Source organism: Peromyscus maniculatus, chromosome 7 (assembly GCF_049852395.1).
Source record: "Peromyscus maniculatus bairdii isolate BWxNUB_F1_BW_parent chromosome 7, HU_Pman_BW_mat_3.1, whole genome shotgun sequence".
NCBI lineage: Eukaryota > Metazoa > Chordata > Mammalia > Rodentia > Cricetidae > Peromyscus > Peromyscus maniculatus.
This window is the reverse complement of record NC_134858.1, coordinates 56,876,811-56,900,180: the sequence shown is the minus strand read 5'-3', so window position 1 is coordinate 56,900,180 and position 23,370 is coordinate 56,876,811. Positions and strand designations below refer to the sequence as shown.

The following is a 23,370-nucleotide window of genomic DNA, read 5'->3' as shown; positions in this document are numbered from 1 at the left end:
CCCAAAACAACAAATCCCTAGAAAGAGCTGAGGATGTGGACTGGTTGGTAGTGTGCTTGTCTTGGAGTAGCATGGAGGAGGTCCTGAGTTTGAGGTCAGCCTGGACTCCGTAATGTGAACCTGTTTCAAAGAAGAGAAAGAGAAGGAGGAGAAAAGGAACACTCTACTCAAGTCCTTTACCCATTTTCTTAATTTTAAGCATAAATTCATGTTTTATATAAATAGATTGCAGCCAAGCTTGGTGGCACACACCTTTAATCCCAGCACTCGGGAGGCAGAGGCAGGTGGATCCCTGTGAGTTCGAGGCCAGCTTGATCTACAAAGCAAGTTCCAGGACAGCCAGGGCTGTTACACAGAGAAACCCTGTCTCAAAAAAGAAAAATAAAAAAAGAAAGAAAGAAATACTAGCAACCAAGCCATATGAAGACCTTTGGGCTGGGTGGTCTTCATTGGCTAGCCCTCACATTAGAACCTGCCAGGCCATGGGGGATCTGATAACTACCTGGATTTGACCACAGGGGCCACAGGGGAACTTTAAGAGCATGGAGCTCAGCCCTCTACTTGACTCTGAAGGCAAATGACATCCATCTCCCTGCCACCGATTTTTCCTGAGAGCAGTCTCTCATAACCCAAGGGTCATAAATCATATCCACAACCCTTAGCCTCAACCCGTCCCTGTGTTCACACAATGGAGTTAATATCAGGGTCTAGGATACTGAGATCTGTAAAATTTTTTTAGATTTTAAAAATGTATTTTTATTTTGTGTGGATCTGTGTACGCCTGTATGGTCTGTGCTCTAGTGCAGAGCTCTCAGCAGCCTGAGACGTTGATCCCCTGGATCTGGAGTTACAGGTGGATGTGAGCTGTTTGATGTGAGTGCTGGGGACCAAACCCAGGTCCTCTGCAAGGGCAACACATGCTCTTAACCCCTGAGCCATCTCTCCGGCCCCAAGTCTGTATAAACCACAGTAACTCCTGCCATGAAAAGGATGGAACAGGGAAACAGCAGCATCTTTCCACAGTAAAGGGAGGACCAAAGATGGGAATCCTCAAGTAAGCTCCTCTCCTGAGCTGAGCTGGGTCTAAGGGCAGGCAAGCCTAGAGGAGGCTCCAGCAGGGATCCGGAGCCTCCCTGGCAGGGGCAGGACTCCTGCTCACTCCCTTCCTTCCTTCCTTCCTTCCTGCCTTCCTTCCTTCCTTCCTTCCTTCCTTCCTTCCTTCCTTCCTTCCTTCCTTCCTCCCTCCCTCCCTCCCTTCCTTCCAGGAACCTTCCTGAAGTTATCGCTGCTGCTGAGCTGGGGTTTGGCCTAGGGCGACAGGGTGAGCTGGGCGGCAGCAAAGGGAGATGTCCAGAGAGGTGGCGTATAAGAGGAGAGGGAGGCAGGTGAGTCGGGAGCAGGGGTACAAGTCTAGCTGCCTCCCACAGACTTCCCAGACAGGCCCCACGAGTTGATGCCATCTCCAGACAGACACTCCCAAATCTCCCAACTCATTGCCCACCCCCCACCCCAAATTCAGCTCTGGCATCCGGAGGAGTCTATCAGGGTGAGCTCAGAACCACCTGTTCCCCATCCCAAGACTGCTTCTCTCTAAGCACCCAGTATCCATGAAAGGCTCCACCCTCCACAGTGACCCCCGGCCAGAATCTCAAGTCATTCTCTCTCCGCCCCATACAGTCCTCAGAGCCTGACATGCTTCATCGAAATATCTGTTTCTCCGCTGTAGCTACATCACGCAAGCCGGGGCCACTACTGTCTTTTTTTCTTGGATTCTGGCATCCTCTCCTAGCCACACCTGCCCCAGCCATGTCCTCACACACTCTCTCTCCTACATTCACAGTCATCTGCAACCCAGCTCTGCCCTTGCCTTTCTCTGCGGAATGCCCTGCAGTCTCCGGTCCCTGCTCCCACCCCCCACCCCCACCCCCACTCCGTGCCTGCCACGCCTAATCTTCCTGCTTCTTTTTTTGTTTAGTTGTTTCTTGACAGGGTCTCACTGTGGAGCCCTGGCTGGTATGCAACTGACACACTGTGGAGACCAAGCTGGATATAAGAGAGACCCACCTGCTTCTGCCCCCACCCCCCACCCCCAGTTCTGGGATTGAAGTCCGCCATCGTGTCCAGCCCTGCTCCTCTTTCCACCCTCACACCTTGCTACTGTACCCCGTGAAGCTCAGCTGAGTGCCCCCACTTTCTTCACCACAGCAGCCCCTCACCGAGGAACCCCTTCCCCGGGCTTGTCTACCTGGGGAGGTCTGGGTCTTCTTTGAACCGTCAGTTCAAATGCCTCCCCTGTGTAGAACATTCCCATTTCCCTCTCTGGCTCCCTCCCTCCCTCTCTCCCTCTGTGCTCCTCACCCCTTCTTTTGCTGTTCTGTTTACATGTCTTCCTTCCTCAGTGGACTCTGAGCTCCAGCCCACGTATGTCTGCATCCCAGCACACATCAGCTCTCAGTGTTTGCCAAAGGGAGGAAGTGGGGAGGGAGAGAGACAGAGAGAGAGAGAAGATAAATGCTTCTTGACACCAAAAAAAGGGGGGGGAGAGAAGAGGGGAAAGCAGTAAGAATAAGTCAGAAAGTGAGTGACGCCTCGTGGGCAAGGAAGACAAGGGGTGGACAGGAGCTGGCAAGGTCACCCATGGCTGGATCCTTCCTTCCAGGAGCCCTGGCCCGTGGGGGAGGCAGACAGTCTTGGCCTAGCACCAGGAGTCACTCAACCTACCTTGCTTGACTGATCAAGAGGGACACAGAAGGCACAAGGAAGCACGAAGAGAACTAGACAGCCAGATAGGGAGCGCATGCCTGCAATCCCAGCACTTGGGAAGTGGAGGCATCAGGATCAGGGTTCAGGGTCATCCTTGGTTACATCTGAGGTCCAGGCCAGCCAGGACATGAGATAGTATCTCTAAAAAAGAAGGAAAAAGGAGAGGAGGAGAGAGCATAAAGAGGAGAGGAGGTGGAGGAAGAGAAAAAGGAGACGGACAAGTTGGAAGAGGAGGGGAGGAGGAGGAAGAGGAGGACCATCTCAAGGCAGCATGGGACATCTACTGGACTGAAAGCACAGGCGCACCCTGCAGCCTCCAATGAACTAGGCTGCACTTCTCAGAGCTGTCTGTGCCCAGGCAACGATCCCCCAAGTTTACCAGCCCCTTCCTGCCCTGGTCCTTCCGAACGTCAGGGCAGAGCTCCCTCCAGGTCTCATCCGAGCCTCTGGCAGCAGCCATGCCTGTGGATGATGCCGAAGCTGAGATCTCAGCCAGGCCCTGCCCCCCTGAACCAGCAGGGCTGGTGTGGTCACCGGTGGGGCCTTCCCCACAGATCCCAGTGGAGTGGATGGACCCTTGGATGACTTCTCCCTAGGAAGGGACCTTCCTCTCCCACCCAGAGTATGACTTCTTGTGGACTTCTGAGATACTAGAGCTCGCTGTGGGTCCTGCCAACTCTTCTCAAAGCCAGGCTCAGTGCCAGTACCACCTCTGTAGCCAGCCAAGACACTAAGCCTCTGTGGTCTCCAAGGAGAAAGGTGCCAACAATACTGTTCTCCTCAAAGGCCACATCACCATGCAGGCTCCTGACAGGACAAATCCAAAAGCCATGGAAGCAGTGACAGGGGACAGGAAGCTGGGAGGACTTCCGGCCTAGATAGAACCTCAAAAGCCAAGGCTCAGGATCCTGGGCTCGGGGTTCTGCCTTGATGGCCTCCCCACCTCACCTTCATGTCTCAGCTCACCTCCCACCTAACACCCTCCTGTCAGCATGATTATCTACTAATTGGATTTACATTAGACTCACCAGCAGGGCTTTAGAATTAGAAAAAAACCAAAATGCTGTGGTGGTACAGGTTCATAATTCCTGTACTTGAGAGGCTAAGGCAGGAGGGTGGTGAGTTCAAGGCCATCCTACAATATATAGTGAGTTTAAGGATAGCCTATGCTATATTTCAAAAAAAATAAAAATGCCTGGGAAGGCCAGGCAGTGGTGACAAACACCTTTAATCTCAGCAATGAACTCAAGGCCAGCCTGGTCTACACAGAGAGTTCCAGGACAGCCAGGGCTACACAGAGGGGAAAAAAAAAATTTAAATAAGAATAATTTAAAAAATGCCTGTGAGGAGATAGCCCAGTGAGTCAAGTGTTTGCCACGCAAGCATGGGGATCTGAGTTCGAGTCCTCAGGACCCAAACAGAGCTCACAGTAACTCCAGTGCTCTGAGAGGCTGAGACAGGAGAATCCTGACACTGGAGGGCCAGCTAGCCTGGCTTACGACAGCAGTGAACCACAAGAGAAGAGCCTGCCTCAAACAAGCCGGAAGGACAGCGCTGACTCGGAACCTGTCTTCTGACGTCCACGTATGTGTGCGCTCACACAAAGTGTACACACATGTCATACACATGGCACAGGCACACACAAAAGCAAAAAAAGGAGAGGGACTGCCTAAGCCATGTTTAAGAGCAGTTACATCAGAGTCTAAGAGTTATACTTAAATGGCTATTTTTAGGTTGATATTGAAGTATAATTTTTTTTCTTTTTTTTTTTTTTTTTTTGGTTTCTCTAAGACCAAGACAGGGTTTCTCCATGTAGTTTTGGTGCCTGTCCTCGAACTCACAGAGATCTGCCTGGCTCTGCCTCCCAAGTGCTGGGATTAAAGGTGTACACCACCGCCGCCCAGCCTGGAGAATAAATTACACATTGCAAAGGAACCGTATGCAAGGAGGTATACAGTCCAACACTCTTCTTTTCCCATATATATATATATATATATTTTTTTTTAAGACAGGACCTCTTTATGTAGCCCTGGCTGTCCTGGAACTCACTATGTAAATCAGGCTGGCCTTGAATTCACTGCCTCCTGGGTACTGGGATTAACTGCAAAGCAGTTTATCACACCTCAGAAACACACACCCGGAAACCAACCCTCAGAACCCTTCTTGCTCCTTCTAGTTCCTCCCCCACCATCCCAGGGAGAACCATTACCCTGACATCTGACAGCAGACTGCTTCCTCTCTGTAAGCATGTGATCCCATCATCCATCTCACAGTGCATGGGGAAGACTCAAAGACACATCCACAGTGCTGTATGCATATCTGTTTAGGACTTGGTTTTTTGAAACAGGGTTTTGTATAGCCAAGGCTGACTTGGAACTGGCTAAATAGCTGAGGATGACCTTGAACTGCTGATCCTCCTGCCTCCATCTCCCACATGCTGGGATTACAGGTCTATGCCATCATGCCCAGTTTATGCACTCTTAGGGATTGAACACAAGACCTTGTGCATGTTAGGCTAGCAAGCACTCTTCCAAATGAGTTGCAAGCCTAGAGCATGCTGTGTTATATTTGTAAACTGCATTTTCACTAGCAATTCCTTTGTGTGGCTATGCTATAATGTATTGCTTTCCTCTTACTAATGACAGGCTTGGGCAGTTCCAGGTTTGGCTTGTTACGAAAGCGATGAGAAAGCTCTAGTGGCAGCCTTGTGAACACAAGTATTCACTCCAGTGGGTAAACACTCAGCACCGGCATTGCTGGGTCACAAGGCAGGTGTATGCTCAGTGTCTGGCTTTTTTTTTTTTTTTTTTTTTGGTTTTTCGAGACAGGGTTTCTCTGTATAGTTTGGTGCCTGTCCTGGATCTCACTTTGTAGACCAGGTTGGTCTCGAATTCACAAAGATGTGCCTGGCTCTGCCTCCCAAGTGCTGGGATTAAAGGTGTGTGACACTGTGCATGGCTATAATTCCATTCCACCACCGCCCGGCTAGCGTCTGGCTTTTAAAAGTTCAAAAGTAAATTGAAACCTGCAGGCAGAGTTAAGAAGCCACTGGAAGAACCCTGCCCACATTTCTCTATGGCCCACAGGGAAGAACATGCCTCCTTCTCCCAAGGCCAGCCTCCTAAGGTCCTGACCATATCAAGTTTTAGGCACACTGTAGCCAGACAGGGTGACCCCCATGTCACTAGGGATTCCTCTTGCTTGCTAAGGTCATGCATCTCATTTCCTATGCTCTGCCAAGGAAGTGACAGGTTGGCTTTCCCATGTGGCATAAGCTAGCTCGAACCACACTGTGTCCTTCCTGGGGAATCTTCCTGTGTTTCCTCAAAGCCAGAGTCCTTCCACACAACCCAGAAACTGGCTGGCAAGAGCCCCCCTGGGGACAAACAGGACAATATGTATGGAGCAGGGGTGAGCCACTAATATGCTGAGGATAAAGGGGAATTTCTTTCTTGAGCAAAAAATAATTCTGTAGTTGCTGCCTTGAGGCCACACCTAGCAGACATGTTGTATTGAGAAAATGGCCGTGCCCTTTTGCTAACTAGGAAGAGGGACAGGAGAATCCCACAGCTGGAACTCATACTGGTACAATGGGGCAGGACTAGGAAATTGGAGGTCACCTGCTAGATCCTGATCTTATTGCCCCAACTCAGTATCCCAGGAAAATGGCTCAAAAAGAAGCTGCACTTGTCAGATCAGTCACAGTCCCTGCCCAGAGAAGAGTCGGAGGCCACCGAGACTAGCAATGCACTTAGATGAAAGGGGCATGTGGCAGGCAGAGGCTCTTCATCCGGAGACTGTGGAAAGATCACACCAGACCAGCCAGAACCACATGTATACTCCAGGTCCAAGCTACGCCATCTGCCCTTGGCCGGGAGCCTCCCAAGAGTAGAGCGGTAGCTAGCCCAGCAGATTCCCTTTCTAATGAGTCCAAGCTGAGAAACAGAAGATGGGGGTGCAGTTAGAGTGAAGAGCTGGCACAAGCTGTGCAAATGCTCCCGGAGGAAGGTCTAGAGCTAAGCAAGAGACAGCAGAGTATGGGGGGCGGGCATGCGGCACAGCCCGACCTCCAGTGCCGGAGAGAGCAGAGGGGGTCTGCTCCCCTTGGCTGTCCGCTAACTTCCAATTCTGCTTTCAGTGTGTGGTGCTGGCAGCCAGACAGGAAACCTCCAGGCCAGGTTTGCCCCCAAACCATGCACCAGGCACAGAGATTAGATAATCGGTTAGAACATCAATGGGGCAAGTGGGGCTGCCTCCATTCCATGGCTGGAGAATGGGGAGCAGCTGGGTTCTGTGACCTGCCCATCCAGGGCTGGACTGCCATGGGGGTGTCTAACAACTAACTCTCGGCCACAGCCACACCTGCATGAGTCTTGAGGGCCAGGAAGAGGAAAGGACTGAACCACGTACACTTCAAACGATGGCAAGCTTCCTTAGCCCAGCGAGCCATGTTCCCCCCTGGGAGGGTCTATGGGAAAAGGTGGTAAGCAGGTCCGGCTCAGGTTGCCTACCACCTGACCCTCAGTCCAGCTCTGGCCCTGTAAGAGCGAAGGCAGAGTCCCAAGGCCCAGCACCAAAGCTAAAGCTCCTCCCTCGTTCCTGAGTGCCTGGAGAATAGGAGAGCGGCTTCATACTACAGTCTAGACAGTGGTCCATGTTCCTTCCTTCCTTCCTTCCTTCCTTCCTTCCTTCCTTCCTTCCTTCCTTCCTTCCTTCCTTCCTCCCTCCCTCCCTCCCTCCCTTTCTTTCTTTCTCCCTCCCTCCCTCCCTCCCTTCCTGGTATCATTTATTCAAGTGGCCTCAACTTACTATGTAGCCAAGGACAACCTTGAATTTGAACTCCCATCCTCCTGCCTGCCCCCTCTCAAGTGACTGGGATTACAGGCCACACCCAGTTGATGTGGTGCTGGAGAGAGAACCCAGGGCTTCATGCATGCTAGGCAAGCACTCTACCAAGTGAGCCCCAGCCCCAGCTAATGGTGCTCTTTTCAATACAGCACATTTCAGTATAGCACAGGGCCCTGCGATTCCTCGCCTCCTGCAGCTTTCCCTGGATGCAGAGTGAGGCCACAACTCCCCACAAAGACCCCAGGAGAGAGGATTGGAAAGAAACCAAAGAGAAGTAACGGAGCTGAGAGGATAACCCAGAGGCTCTTCTGGGGAGTGGAGTTCCCTAGATAGACATTCCTCAATCTGTGTGTGTGTGTGTGTGTGTGTGTGTGTGTGTGTGTGTGTGTGTGTGTGTGTGTGTGTGTGTTGTCTTTGAGACAGGAGACAGGATTTCTCTGTGTAACAGCCCTGGCTGTCCTGGAACTTGAACTTGCTTTGTAGAACAGGCTGGCCTCGAACTCACTGAGATCCGCCTGCCTCTGCATCACCACTACCCAGCTCCTCTTTACCCAAAGCACCAAACAAGCTGGGAGAGCTAGCAGCTCGGGAGAAGGTGTGGGCAGGCTCAGCCACCTGGGAGGTGAACACCGGCTAAACAAGAATGAGTTGTAACAGGCGCAGGTTTCTCCTCCCTGCAGGGGACCCATATGTCTTTCTGCCCAGCGGATTTGGAGAGCAAGGCTGACTCCATCTTCCTACTGTGGCAGCCAAGACATTTGCCTGTGTCTCTTGCCTCAGCCCAGACCTGCCCTGTCCCCCAAGCCCTTCGCTGCTTAATTAATTAGAAAACCTTTTTCTCCTGTTTCCTGACCTTCGAACCCAAGTCTGGGCTCTCAGCCTGCCAGAGGGACGCTGTTCCTTGTGAGACAGAGGTCACAGCAAGGTGTCCGGCTGGCCTTGCTCTGGGAAGAGGGTGCTGATAAGCTGCCCGCCCAGCTCCGCTTGGGCCGGTCTCTGCCAGCCTGCTCCTGCCCAGGACAGAATCCCCTTGTCCTTGTTCTCAGCATCTCTGCTCCCTGAAGCTGCACCTGTGTCCAAGGATGGACGTGGCCTCCACTCTACCTAGAAAACACCCCAGGCTGCCCAGCCTGCCCAGAGGACCAGCTCCAGGCAGAGTCTTACCGCTCAGTTTCTCACACTCCAGGGACTTGCCCAGTTTCATGCATGCAGTAAGTGCTCAGTAATAATCCCAGATGAAGGATTCCTCTGTGCGTGCAGTTTGTTCGGAAACAGAGGTCTCTTAAGGCACAAACACAAGCCCTGAGTGACAGCAGCTTCTGGTTGTACCTTGAACCTCTGGTGATCCTGTCACCTCCTTCAGAGCCTGTGCCTCTCTCTACAAAACAGGACAGAAAATCCTCTTGCTTATGAGCTATGTCATGATCTGAACGAGGCCAAAGTGCAGCCGGGGAGGTGACGGGGGGGGGGGGGGGGGCCTACAGCCCCGCCCTTTGGGCTTCCCATCCTTTACCTGCACTGAGAGATGTAGCCCCATGTCCCACCACACCCTTAAAGGGCACCTAGAGGCACAGCTCCCTCCCCACAGGAATGAACAATGTGGGGGCACACCTGGGCCTCATATGCACCCACAAAACTCCACACATGCCACACGTGCCTCAGTCTTTTCTTTGGCCTACAACACAAGAAAGCAGGAGCCCACGGGAGGAGGCATTCTGGTGCCTAGGCTGCACCAGGAAAGGGCTCCCACCTGCTGGCCAGGAGGTATACAACTACACCAGAGCCAGCAGCCATGCTCAGACACCATCCTCTCTGCTCCTCCCTCCGCTGGAAGTCTGAGGACAGCCATCGGTGCTCCTGTCCTGCCCAGAGCTCAAAGACATGCAGAATGTCCCCTCCCCGGACACCCAGGCTTTCCCCCAGAGCCCGGGCCACATCAGGGCACGCAGTGGGTTCTACAAACTGCCCGGCTGGCTGCTAGCCTTGCCAGCGGTGCCCACAGCTGGGGCAGCATCTGTCGAGCCGGCCCCCCTGGGCCTGATGACAGACCACTTTTTCTTGGCAGGCCCCTTGGGACGTGGCCATCTCCACACAAGAAGCTGGTCATTCAGGTCTAAAAACAGACACGCATTCAGTCAGAAACAGAACACCCCTGTGCTCCAAGTGGCCACTCTTCTGAAGGGAGGTACACAGACAACCTTGGCCACACAAATGCCCCAACCCAGGCTGCCAGGGGTGTGGCTACTCTCTGAGGACAAGTCAGCTCTGTTTACCCATGGATACTGTCTAGCAGACCCTCCCTCTAGCATCTGAGGATGCCCGTCTCAGAATCCTTCTGGCCCTGTGGACCCAACCAGACTCTTCTTAGAACCAAAGGCAACAGTGAGGCCCCAGGGTCCTGAGAGACTGGCTAGGGGGTGGAAGCAGTCCCCTCCAACTTATGTTGGGGGCTTTGAGAAAGTCACCGATGCTTTCCGAGACAAGAAAGTCTCCACTCAGAAGGTAAAAAGCAGAGGCCAGGAAGCTAGGTGACCTACAGACGGCCACCCATCCTCTGTGTCAGGACTCCTGTCCCAGGAGGAGCTGGCAGTATGCTCGAGGACGGCCAGCTCCCCCTCCCTCCTGCCTTCCTTCTACAAATACCAACTGAAAATGTTTGCTATTCCCTCAGCTCTGGGTAAGTGCTGTGTGCTCCAGGAAGGCAGGCCAGGCACTACCTGCAACAGCCTGCCTGCCCAGGGAGGCAGACAACGAGGCAAAGACTGACTGACATACGCCAGTACATAATTACAACTCTGTAATGTATGCGCTGAGGAAAAGCAAGGGGGTCAGGGGAAATTCTCTCAGAGAGGCCGGGCTCACCTGTGGAGGGCAAGGACGACTCTCCTAAAGCAACAGAGACCCTGCAGCTGAGCTCCACTGGATGCTCACTGGATGGAGAAGGGAGCTGGTGGCTGCACAGGGATTATTAGAGAGGCCAGAGGGTGGGCGGCCAGAGGTCTGGGACTGTATGAGGCACATAACAGAAGCCCTGTGTCTGGAGGGGACTGGTGAACAGTAAAGTGGTGAGCCGTGAGGTGGGAGAGGTGGCCAAAGCTGCATGTGAGTCCTGACAGGAGTTACTCCCTTACAAGCAACGGGGACCCAGAGAAGGGATTTAAATGAAAGGAAGGATACTATCAACTTTGCTTTTTTAAATAGAAATCTTTTTTTCTTTTTCTTTTCTTTTCTTTTTTTTTTTTTTTGGTTTTTCGAGATAGGGTTTCTTTGTGTCACTTTGCGCCTTTCCTGGAACTCACTCTGTAGACCAGGCTGGCCTCGAACTCACAGAGATCCACCCGGCTCTGCCTCCCACATGCTGGGATTAAAGGCGTGTGCCACCACTGCCCAGCTAAAGAGAAGTATTTTTTTTATTAAATTACGTATGTGTATAGATGTGGGTGTTTGTGTGCGTGCCTGTGATGGCCAGATCATAGCTTCAGAGGGTTGCTTCTTTCTTTCCACCGTGTGGTTTCCAGGAACTGCATTCTGGTCTTCAGGCTTGCTGAGCCAGCATGCTAGATCTTAACTCTAAACTTTGTCTTTAAAATGATTAAGATGCTATGTTATATGGATTTCTTGAATCACAATTTATTCATTTATATTTATTCATTCATTCATTTTGAGGCAGGGTCTCACTATGAAGACCAGGTTTTTTCAAGACAGGGTTTCTCTGTGTCACTTTGCACCTTTCCTGGAACTCACTCTGTAGCCCAGGCTGGCCTTGAACTCACAGAGATCCGCCTGCCTCTGCCTCCCAAGTGCTGGGATTAAATGAGTGAGTATATACCACACCAAGCTCAACAATTTATAAAAGAACCCTGACAACTCAACAATGAAAAGACAAATAGCTCTATTAAAGAGTGGCACATGCCATGCCTGGGAGGGGGCGGTGGCGGTGCGGCGGCCGGCGGTGGCACACGCCTTTAATCCCAGCACTCAGGATTACAGCCAGGCAGATCTCTGTGAGTTCGAGGCCAGCCTGGTCTACAGAGCGAGATCCAGGACAGGCACCAAAACTACACAGAGGAAACCCTGTCTCAAAAAAACAAAAACAAACAAACAAAACAAAACAAAAAGTGGCACATATTTGAATCAGTATTTCTCAAAAGAAGATATTAACTGTCCAGCAAGTACGTAAACAGGCCATAAACACCATTAGTTATGAGGAAAGAGAATCAAACCCACAAAGCATACTCTACACTCCCCCAAGACTGTCATCAGTGACGGGTGTGGGTGAGGCTGAGGAGAGACTGGCTGGGATCCTTCTCTCCACCTGGGAGGAATGTGAAATGGGGCCGGTGCTTTGGAAAACAACTCGGTGATTCTTCAAACTGCTGCAGTTACTACAGAGCTGAGCAAACACTCCTAGCACGTAGAAAAGAGAATTTAAAATGCATGTCCAGGGGCTGGAGAGATGGCTCAGCAGTTAAGAGCATGTACTGCTCTTCCAGGGGACCAGCGTTGGATTTCCACTACCCACATTCCCCAGCTCACAACCATCTGTAAGTTCAGCTCCAGGGTTACCTGACACCTCTGGGCCTCTGTGGGCACTTAGCGTGCACATACCCAGACACAGACACATAATTCAAAATAATAAAACAAATAAATAGAAATGCTTGTCCACACAAAATACTATGCATGAATGCTCACAGCAGCATTTATTCAGAAAAGTCAAAAAGTGCAGACTAAATGCCCAGCAATAAACAAAGTATTTCTCTTCATCCATTAAAATAAAGCCACTGATACATGCCAATCATGAATGGATTTTTTTTTTTTTTTTTTGTAAAGAATTAGCCAAAGGCTGGAGAGATGACTCAGTGGTTAAGGGCATAAGCTGATCTTCCTGAATTCAAGTCCCAACAACCACATGGCAGCTCACAACTATCTATAATGTGGTCTGATGCCCTCTTCTGGCATGCAGGCATACATGCAAATAGAACACTCAAACTCATAAAAAAAAAACATACATAAGAGTTAAAAAATAAAAAGAATTAGCTGAGTGGTGATAGCACACTCCTTTAATCTCAGCATTCAGCAGAAATAGGTAGATCTCTATGAGTTCAAGGCCAGCCCACTCTACCAGGACAGCCAGGAAATCCTGTCTCCAAAAACAAAAAGGAATTAGCTGGGCGGTGGTGGCGCACACCTTTATTTCCAGCACTGGGGAGGCAGAGGCAGGCGGACTTCTGTGAGTCCGAGTCTAGCCTGGTCTACAGAGCTAGTTCCAGGACAGCTAAGGCTGTTACACAGAGAAACTCTGTCTAGAAAAGCCAGAGAGAGAGAGAGAGAGAGAGAGAGAGAGAGAGAGAGAGAGAGAGAGAGAGAGAGAGAGAAGAGAAGAGAAGAGAATCATGGGGGGTGGAGTAGGAAGTGGTCGCTGAGTGTATTGCCTGCAGAGGCCAGAAGAGGATGTCCGATCCCCTGGAGCTGGAGTAACCAGCAGCTGAGAGCCAGCTGAAGCAGGACTGGGAAACCAACCTAGCTGCTCTTAATTATTGAGCCATCTCTCCAGCCCCCATGAAGGGACCTTTAAAATATTGTTAACTGAAAGAAGCCAGTCACAGAAGACCACTTACTCTATGTACACCCATGTAAGGAATACACAAAATTAGCAAATCTATACAGACAGAAAGTAGACTGGTAGTTCCTTGGGGGCAAGGAAAAGGCAAATGGGGAGTGGTGTCTAATTGTACATTTAGTTTCTGAGCAGGGCAAATGTTCTGGAATCAGGCAGTGGTCTTGGTTACTCAACTGTATGACTATTATAAACATCACAGAATTAGACAGGCAGCAAGTTGTTTATACATGTGCTTAGCATGTATAAGATCCTGGTTCCATCTTTAGCACTGGATAAAAACAAACAAACAAACATGAATTTTATTGGTATATGAATTCTATCTCAATGCAAATGAGGAGGGGAGGACGGAGGGAGAAGAGACCCAGGGCTTAAAGAATGTATGGAAGAAAAAGAGAGGGGCAGTCCCCCAAAATTAGCTTATAAAGAGTGGCCTAAGAAATAGAAAAAAAAAAAAAAAAGCTGGTCAGTGGTGGAGCCCAACTTTAATCCCAGCACCTGGGAGGCAGAGGCAGGTGGCTCTCTGAGTTCAAGGCCAGCCAAGTCTACAGAGTTAGTTCCAGGACAGCCAGAACTACAAAGGGAAATCTTGTCTTGAAACCCCTCCCCCCAAAGAAGAAAGGCATAGAAAAGAAAAAAAAATTCCAGGTCTGTAGATTGCCATGGAAACAAGCATTTCCTAAGGAGGACTGGGCAAGCAGCAGGGCACACAGTGCCGAGGTTTGCCGAAGGTAAGTAAAAGGAGGAGTGAAGGACAGACCTTGAATTTGGACACATGGACGGGTAACCTTAGCAAGGACACTTTGGTGCTGTAATGGGCCCGGCTCCTTCCTGCCTCCCAGACTGGCGACTAGGAGGGACAGTGAGCCTCTGACCACATGTGAGGAAACTATGCCGTCAGCCAACTCAGCACACAGCCTGGGATGCTCGCCTGCCTCTCCTCACTTCCAGTAAGAGACCACGTGGTTGCTGGGGTTGGGTAGGACTGCATGCTTCTCTCGGGGCAGTTGAGTGCGTTCCTTGGAGATCAGGTGCTGCCTCACTGCCTTATCACATCACCCCACTCTCCGGCCACTCTCCTCCACCCCAAGGACGCACCAACCACAAGGCTATTTTCTAAACCTGCCCTAGAAAGAGCTGGGAAGACCAAGGTCCCTCCGGTCCCCAGTGGCAGCCACACCCAGAATTCCAGTACCACACTTAGTGGTTCCCAAGGCGGCGCCTGCAGCGACACTGATCACGTCAGCGTGGCGCGGCCCAGCCTTCTGCCAGCTGGTGAGTCGAGCTGGTGCGTTGGCCCAAAGGTAGCGCTTAGCGCAGATCGGGAGACCTGACGTGAGGACAGGAGCAGCGCCCCCACCAACCGGCTTCCTGGGATGCTGAGCCTGCACCCCATCCGTGCCTGGCTCCTGGAGCTGTGCCCTGCACCAGAGCTGGCAGCTGGCCGCGGCTGTGCACGCCCCTGGCGGGGCTAGAGTCCGCACCCTGCCGCAGGCTGTCGCCAACGTGGCTCCCCGGGCAGATTCCTGACTGATGATCCAGTCTTGAACAGCTTTCTGGGTCCTCGGGGAGTACCACAGACTGCGTAAATGACTAAAACCGCTAGGGAGTGCCAGCTCTCTTTCTCCTGTTACTCAACACATGGAGCTTGTAGCCATTGTAAAAAGGTGAGAAAAATACAGATTTATGTATTTGAAAGAAACCACTGTTGCCCCGTGGTGGTGGTGGTGGTGGTGGTACAAGCTTTTAATCCCAGCACTCTTGAGTTCAAGGCCAGCCTAGTCTACAGAGTGAGTTCCAGGACCACCAGGGTGACACAGAGAAACTCTGTGTCGAAAAAACAAAAAGAAAACGAAAAGAAAAAGATTGCCGGGCAGAGAGAAACTATAATACCCTGACCCGAGTGCTAGGATTAAACGCATGCACCACCATCACCTGGCTCAAAATTTAAAGTTTGACGTACAAATGAAAACTGAGGGTAAGTGAAACACTGCCCATCATCTCAGTATGCTGAGGCTGAAGCAGGCAACCAGGCAACATAGGGGGGATTTTTTTTAAACATTTATAGAAATGATTTCTGTCTCTAATATACAATGAATACATCCAAGTCATTACGGAGACAGTAAGTAACCTAACAGAAAAAATTAACAAAGCTACTGTAGAGGTACATTCTTGTAACCTCAGAACTAAGGAGGCTGAGTCAAAACTGTGGAGCATTCTAGGCTAGCCTAGGGTACATAAGGAGTTTCAGACCAATCCTGTCTCAAAAAACAAAAACAAGGAACAGTGCTGGTAAACCATATAAGCCTGACGGCCTGAGTTCAACCCTTGGAACACGCCGCCAAAGAAGAGGACTCCTGAAAGTGGTCATCTGACCCCTGCATGCATGCTGTGGTACCGACACGCACTCACAACACACATAGACACACTAATAATACATAACACTTTAAAAATACAAAAATCAATAATCTACAGATATATAGAAGTTGAATTTATAAATATTAACTTTGAGGGGGCTGGAGAGATGGTTGGGGGCTGGAGAGATGGCTCAGCGGTTAAGAGCACTGGCTGCTCTTCCAGAGGTCCTGAGTTCAATTCCCAGCAACCACATGGTGGCTCACAACCATCTGTAATGAGATCTGGCGCCCTCTTCTGGCCTGCAGACAAACATGCTGTATACATAATAAATAAATCTTAAAAAAAAAAAAAAAGAATTAACTTTGAGCCGGGCAGTGGTGGCACATGCCTTTAATCCCAGCATGGAGGCAGAGTCAGGTGGATCTCTGTGAGTACACACAAGTGCACATTCTCTCACACAAACACACACACACACACACACACACACACACACACACACAATTTGAAAAAATTAACTTTGGCTGGGTGTGGTGGCGCATGCCTTTAATCCCAGGACTTGGGAGGCAGAGGCAGGTGGATTTCTGTGTTCAAAGCCAGCCTGGTCTACAGTGAGTTCCAGGACACCCAGGAGTGTATAAAGAGATAGTTTCAAAATAATGAATGAATGAATGAAATCTGATCTGGTGCCCTGGTTGGTTTTTGTTTGCTTCTTTTTGTTTTTGTTTATTTTATACAAACTAGAGAGCTAGGGTCATCTGAGAGAGGGATTACAGTTGAGAAAATGCCTCCATAATGCTGGGCAATACGCAAACCTGTGGAGCATTTCCTTAATTAGTGAGTGAAGCAGGAGGGTCCAGGCCCTTTTAGGTGGGGCTACCCCTGGGCAGGTTGTCCTGGGTTCTGTAAGAAAACGGGATGAACTAGCCATGAGGAGCAAGCCATTAAGCAGTGTTCCTCCATAGTTTCTGCCTCAAGTTCCTGCCCTGACTTCCCTCAGTGATGGAGTGTGACCCGAGAGCTGTGAGCTGAAACAAAGCCTTTTGTCTCCACGTTGTTTTTGGTCAGTGTTTCATTGCAGCCACAGAAACCCTAATAGAGACACGGGAGGATGTGGTTCAACTGCGGAGTGTTCCTCTAGCTTGTGCAGTGCCTTAGGTTTCTCCTTGGCGCTCCCACACTTAAAGTAGAGTGAACTGTACACCTTAAAGCGGAATACAGGGGAAGTACTGAGAACTGGTGCTGAATCACCCAAGAGTCTCCAAGAGCTGGAGGCTCTCTGAAGAAGACACCTCTGGGTGAGCACGTACTCCGTACAACTGCATAGACCGAATAGCCTGGGGACCTCTGACAAGGCCACAGACGAATGTCTTACAGACAGAGTAGGGAGCTCAGAGGTGAAACTTGTCGAGTAGGACCTCAGACCCAGATCTTTCTGAAAACACGGACTATGTATTCTATCACATCGACTACCTACCTAGAAATGACATAAAAGAGCAAGAGAAAAGAACAACACAAAACACCCTTTTCAACATTATCCATATCAAAGAACTTAGGGCCAAGAAAAAAACGTTCAGAACTGAGGAGAGGCTCGGTGGGTAAGCCTCTGGGAGAGCGGCCGGTGCTCTCAGCTTCCGAGCTATTATCTCCAGCCCCTGAAAACTAGCTGTCCTCAGAGGAGCCGCATAATCAAAAGGGACCCTTGAAACAGAAAGAGTCCACCTGCTAAATGAAGAAAGACTTGCAGAATTAGATTCATATTCCTTTTGTCTCTAATGAAATGGGTCTAGATGACAGAACCACCAGGAACCACTTACATGGCCCAAAGGGACAGAACCAGACATTGGACGTTTCTTGGAGGGTAAAATACCTTCCCTACTTGGCCAGGGATCTATATCCAACTTCCAATTTATATGAAATTCAAGAGTCTGAGGAATATATATATATTTAAATTTTAATTTATGTGCATGGGTATTTTGCTTGCATATGTATTTGTCTGTCTGCACTTCTTGCAAGTCTGATGCCTGTGGGAGCCAGAGGAGGCCATCAAATCCTCTGTACTGGAGTTAATGGATGGTTGTGAGCCACCCCTTGGGTGCTGGGAATTGAACTTGAGTCCTCTGGAAGAACAGCCAGTGCTCTTAACTGCTGAGCCCAATCCTCAGCTCCAACATTTTAACCACCAACAACTGGGAGTTAGGCATTGTGACTCATTCCTCTAATCTCAGTATTTCAGAGGCCAAGAGAAGAGGAACCCCACAAAATCCATTTCAGGGCAGCCTGTGCTACAGTGATTACCCCCCCACACACACACTTAAATGAAAAAATTTAAAAGTTAAATACAAAGATTCTTCGATTTGTTTGGTAACAAGGAAGCCTTATGATTCTGCATGTCAATGACTTACCATAAAATTCAATTTCTGAGTAGCCCTTCAAAAGTTGTTTTTGGAGCTTGGGACATAGTTTAGCGTGGAGTGAATGCTGAGTGTGCATGCATCCCTGTGTTAGAGTCTCCAGCACCACCAAAGAAAAACAAAAAAGCTTCAACAGTGATAATGATGTCAACAATGTTTTGTGTGGCCAGATTATTGGCAAGCTTTGAGTCATTTGGTCAATTCGAACGCAAGTTGGCAAGGGAAAGGGGCAGTTCTGTGACCAGAGACAGTTGTTTGCCCAGACAAACCAAGGATGCCATTGCCCCTCAGTCAGAGAGAACAGGGGGGGGGGGGCTGAGGAAATGAAATTCCAGAAGGATCCTGACAACTATTTAATAAACCCTTGATGTGCTGTGTCAGCACGTGAAGAAGGAAAGCAATTCACGCGAGACTTAAACTCTTTAAGTGCTTTTTTATTTCCACTAAAAAAAAAAGGAGTTCGATCTGGTCTCTAGTGGTTTAAGCCTGTAATCCCAGCCTTTTTGAGGTGGAGGATCTAAGAGTTCAAGGTCAGACTGGTGAGATAGCGCAGAAGGTAAAAACACTTGGCTGGCAAGCCTGACGACCTGAGTTCAATCCCTAGAATTTATGGTGGAAAGGAGAGAACAATTCCCAAAAAGTTTTCCTTTGCCAGGTATGGTGGTGCACGCCTTTAATCTGACCACTCTGGAGGCAGAGGTGGGTGGACTCTGTGAGTTTCAGGCTAGTTAAGGCTACACAATGAGACCCTGACCCCCACCCCCAAACAAAAAACAGAAACACAAACAAAACAAAAAAAGTTGTCCTTGGACTTCCACATCTGTGCCATGGCACTAATGAGCCTGAGACTAAGAAATAAATAAGAAGAGTCCAAGGTCATTTTCAGCTACAGATTAAGTATGAAACTAGCCTGGGTGACACGAGAACCTTCTGAAAAACATCAATAATAAGTAATAAATTTTAAAAAATTGGCTGGGCTGGAGAGATGGCTCTGAGGTTAAGAGCACTGCTTGTTCTTTCAAAGGCCCTGAGTTCAATTCCCAGCAACCACATGGTAGCTCACAACCATCTGTAGTGAGATCTGGTGCTCTCTTCTGTCCTGCAGGGATATGTGCAGGCAGAACACTGTATACAAATAAATAAATAAATCTTAAAAAAAAAATGGTGGGGTGATGATGGCGCACTCCTTTAATCCCAGCACTCAGGAGGCAGAGCCAGGCAGATCTCTGAGTTCGAGGCCAGCCTGGTCTCCAGAGTGAGATCCAGGACAGGCACCAAAACTACACAGAGAAACCCTGTCTCAAAAAAAAAAGGGGGGGGGAAGAGTTGGGGTGTAGCTTAGTGGTAGAGCACTTGGGTAGCCCTGCAGCCAATCCCTGGTACTGCAAGATAGGTAGGTAGGTAGGTAGGTAGGTAGGTAGGTAGGTAGATAGCCTAATGTAATTGTAAACATCATTGAGGAAATGTTTTAGGACAATGTTGCGTGCGACACTTTATTACAGTTCCTCGTGGTAACCCCCAAGCACAAAATTATTTTGCTGCTACTTCATAACTTATGAATTGTAATGTAAATATCTGATATGCGGACCCCCCCCCCAAAAAAAAACCTGGGCCATGGCCCATTGGTTGAGAACCACTGATTTAAAGATTGATTCAGTTAGTTATTCAAACTAACTCTAAATTCTACCCAAGCATTTCTCAACTAACAAAAATAAGCAGATGTGAGAAGCTTGGGGGGTGGGGTGGGACATGACAGTTTGTCCCTTTGAAGTGTATCTGCTTAAGTATAATGTACTCAGGCTGGAGAGATGGCTCAGAGGTTAAGAGCACCGACTGCTCTTCCAGAGGTCCTGAGTTCAATTCCCAGCAACCACATGGTGGCTCACAACCATCTGTAATGAGATCTGGCGCCCTCCTCTGTATACATAATAAATAAATAAATCTTAAAAAAAAAAACTGCACTCTGCCATGGCAGGGGGAAGCTCATTCGTGTATGTGTGTTGTAGGTGAGTACCTGTGTACATTCAAAGAGGCCAGAGGAGGGTGTCCTGCTCTATCACTCTCTGTCCCTTAAGACAGGGTCTCTCACTGAACCTGGAGCTAGGCTGGCAGCCAGCAAGTCTCAATGATGTCTCTACCTTTTCCTTGGTTGGTGCTAGGTTACAGGTGCAAGCGGCCATACCCAGCTGGAGCTCAGGCCCTCACCCTCAAAGCAACACTGTTGCTATCCACTGAGCCACCTTCCAGCTTCAGGAAACTCCTCCTTCCGGCTCTCTGCCCGGATCCCCTTCCTCCCCTACATTAGTAAACAGGGAGGAGAATTAATCATAGCTTACAGGTTAGAGAATAGGTGATGAGAGATTGGCGCCCTACAGCCCAGGTGAAGAGGTACAGAGGCCAAGCCTGACCTCTGTCAAGCTTATAGCTGTGTCAAAGATGGATACAGAATTAAAGGAAACTTGTCTTCCCTTCTCAAAAGGAGGACAAACACCTTATTTTCCGGTCTCCAGACTCAGATACTAGACGTGGAAGTGGCACACTGCACTCTTCCTGGCTGGATGGGTTTCCAAGGCATGTCATAGCAACGGGCAAAGTATGAAAAGAAAAGAGACACCTTCAGAAATGGAGGAGGACACGTGTTAGCACACTGACTGTGTGGAGGGGCCTTGAGGGAGTCTAAGCCACATCTCTCCTTACTTCATGGTAAAGCCGGCCCCGAGAAGGAAGTGATTTGTTCCAAGTCACAGCAAAATGGGAGCAGCATTTGACTGAATCCGACTCTCGGAGTGAAGCTCTTCATGTCAGTCTTATAAATAGGGACCGTGTCTCTCAACAGCCAAAGCCACAGCTTAGCCAGCTTAAGTGCTGGGTGGAGTCACCTTGACAGGCACTAGCTGATCATGGAAGAGTTAGCTCCCTGGAGGGGAGCAGGTATAAACCATCTTGAGTACTGTCCTCCTCACCCTCAGTGGGTCACCAGAACATCCCCAGTGAATGAATGAGCATACAGGTATTTCTAATCCCAAATAAAGCTTTGAGACCCACCTGAGTTCAGCAGTTTGAAAGCAACACCAACGGGAAGGCCTGGATGGGGCCCAGGCTGACCTCTCCAGGCTATTTAGAATATCCTTGCCCTCCGAGAAGTTGGGGAAAACTCCTGAACCTCAGCAGACGCCAGTCAGCTTTGCCCTCCAGACCTGCTCACTTGCCCCGAGGTACTCACTGAGGACACTTTTAATGACTTCCAAACTCTAACCTCTACTCAAGAGTGTCCCCACTGTGCTGGACTCCAAGTGGCCTTATGAGGAGACTGCAGAGCAGCCTACAGGGTGAGAGAACCATCTACCCATCTCTTCTGGCAATACTTTGTCTTTACTGCATCAGGAGTGGAGTTCAGAGCTAACAAGTGGGGTGGACATCCAGCTTGTCAGGTCTCTGCAAGAAGGGGCACCTTTGCACCACCATGTATGTTGAGGGAGGAAGCACGCACAGAGAGACAAGGGCAGATAACAGCTAGCTGGACACCTCACCTCCTCAAATCCTTAGAGGGCTGAGCCGCTAAATCCACAGCCCAATGTATCCAGGGTTGATGTAGGCACAAGATCACATTTGCCCTACCTAGATCATTCCTGACTAGCAGGGATGTCCAGCTGTGTAGGCTTGGGACTGGGTGGGAGCAGGAATTTACAGTTTCATCCGTAAGCTGCGTCTTCCCTCAAATAACCTCATCCACATGCCCTCAAGACTTCAAGAGTTAAATCCCACACTCCGCAGGGCTGGTCCTGAATTCATTATGTGGTCCAGGACGACCCTGAATCTCAGCTCTCCTAAGAGAGCTTCCCAGACGGCTGCAAGCGTAAACCATCTTGGATACCGTGCTGGGATTGTAGGTGTGCATCACCAACGCCTGGTTTATACCGTGCTGAGGATCGAACCCAAGGCCTTGTGCATGCTAGGTAAACATTACACTCACAGCTCCCATTCTTGATGCCACCTCGTGTCTTCCCTGGCCCCTTACTCTCCTCCAGCTACAAGAACTTTCCTTTCCTCCCAGGTCGACTTTGGACCAGCTCTCCGGGCTTGGAGACCGGCCCCAGCCCGCCCGGGCCTGGCGAATGGGGTGCGGCCGAGTCGTGCTGGGACAGCTCCACGCTACCTCCGGGGAAGCCGCGTGTGCTCCTAGATCTCGCTGGGAGAGGAGAGGAGAGGATTTTGCAGGGGCCCGCAGGGAAGCACCAGCCTGGGGATGGAGGCAACCGGGATTGGGGAGTCGTTACGGTGAGAAATGAATGAAAACGCAAATGAATGGACCGCGAAGGTGGCCGACAGGAGGTGAGTCCAGGAGCGTGCCTTCCGCTCGCCCGAAGCCGCCAAGACCGACCCTCGGACACCTCGCAGCAAGGAGGTGGCACGGGGTCCCAGCCGTGCAGCTTGACCCGAGCCGGAATTCCCGCGGCCAGGAAGTGTCCGGCCCGCAGGCAGAAGACGCCCAGGCGCTGCGCTCCCAGAGCCGCCCTGCCCCTCGCCGCAGCCTCCGGAATCCGGAGCCCAAGGACGCCGCCCTTACCTGCCCGCCTCGACAGGCTCGCTACGGCTCAGGGCAGTCATCGCAGCGCCTTCTCCTGGAGCCTAGGGCTGCGCGCCAGACCCAGTGCCCGCCGGGCCCCGCCCACCCAGGGGAAAGACCCACCCCCGCCCGCCCATTGGCCGCTTGCGGGGGATGAGCTCAGCTCACTGGTGGAGCCTTTCCCCGCTCCGAGACCGCCCTCGTGGGGCCCAGCAGCTGACAGGTCTTCCTTGGGTCTCAAAATTGCAAGGTCCCAGAAGCCAAAGAATGCGGCTGCAACTATTGTTAAGTCCTCACATCCGGTGATCAGCATCCCCAGGGTCCTTTAGTTTCGTTCTAGTTCCGTTCCACCACTTTTATTCCCTGAGCGATTTGTGCTCCAACTTTTCAATTTCACAGGCCTCAGTGTCCCCATTGGACCGCTTGGCTCTCAACAGCGGCCAGGAGAATCTAAAGATCCCACCTTGTTCCTGCTGTACCTTATTCCAGAGGGTAACAGGAAGACAGAGGCCCTCTGTGCTGAACTGATAAGAGCCCTGAGGGTCTCAGGCGTCAAGCAGGGACTCAGCCCAGAGCAGCCTCAAGGGGCCTCTACTGCAGGGGTCAGCACACCAGCACAAGGGGCACCTGAGTCTATCCACCATCATAGGTGCTAGCTGAACTTGTCCCCGGCCCTTCCCATCTTTGTCGTGAACAGAACAGAACAATGAATGGGCTTTCCAACACACTTAGCCTCGGTGCTGGAGGAGGCCATTTATATACTCGGTACATATATAGTATTCAGCTGCGGCCTTTCCATGTCTACG

The 23,370-nt window shown here is 50.4% G+C and overlaps 1 protein-coding gene across 2 annotated transcripts in view; it reads right to left on the bottom strand.

Moving 5' to 3' along the window:
- Positions 1-22,666, bottom strand: part of Gramd2a (GRAM domain containing 2A) — a 35,624-nt gene extending 12,958 nt beyond the window's left edge. The window contains exon 1 of one of the 2 annotated variants that reach the window (XM_006971470.4): positions 22,565-22,666. In XM_006971470.4, coding sequence (XP_006971532.2) covers positions 22,565-22,605 — 41 coding nt within the window. In that variant the 5' untranslated portion in view covers positions 22,606-22,666. Of the gene's footprint in view, positions 1-2,358; positions 2,403-22,564 lie in introns of those variants that run through there. The other variant, XM_016003790.3, reaches the window with a different exon arrangement.
- Between the last annotated feature and the right edge of the window lie 704 nt (positions 22,667-23,370).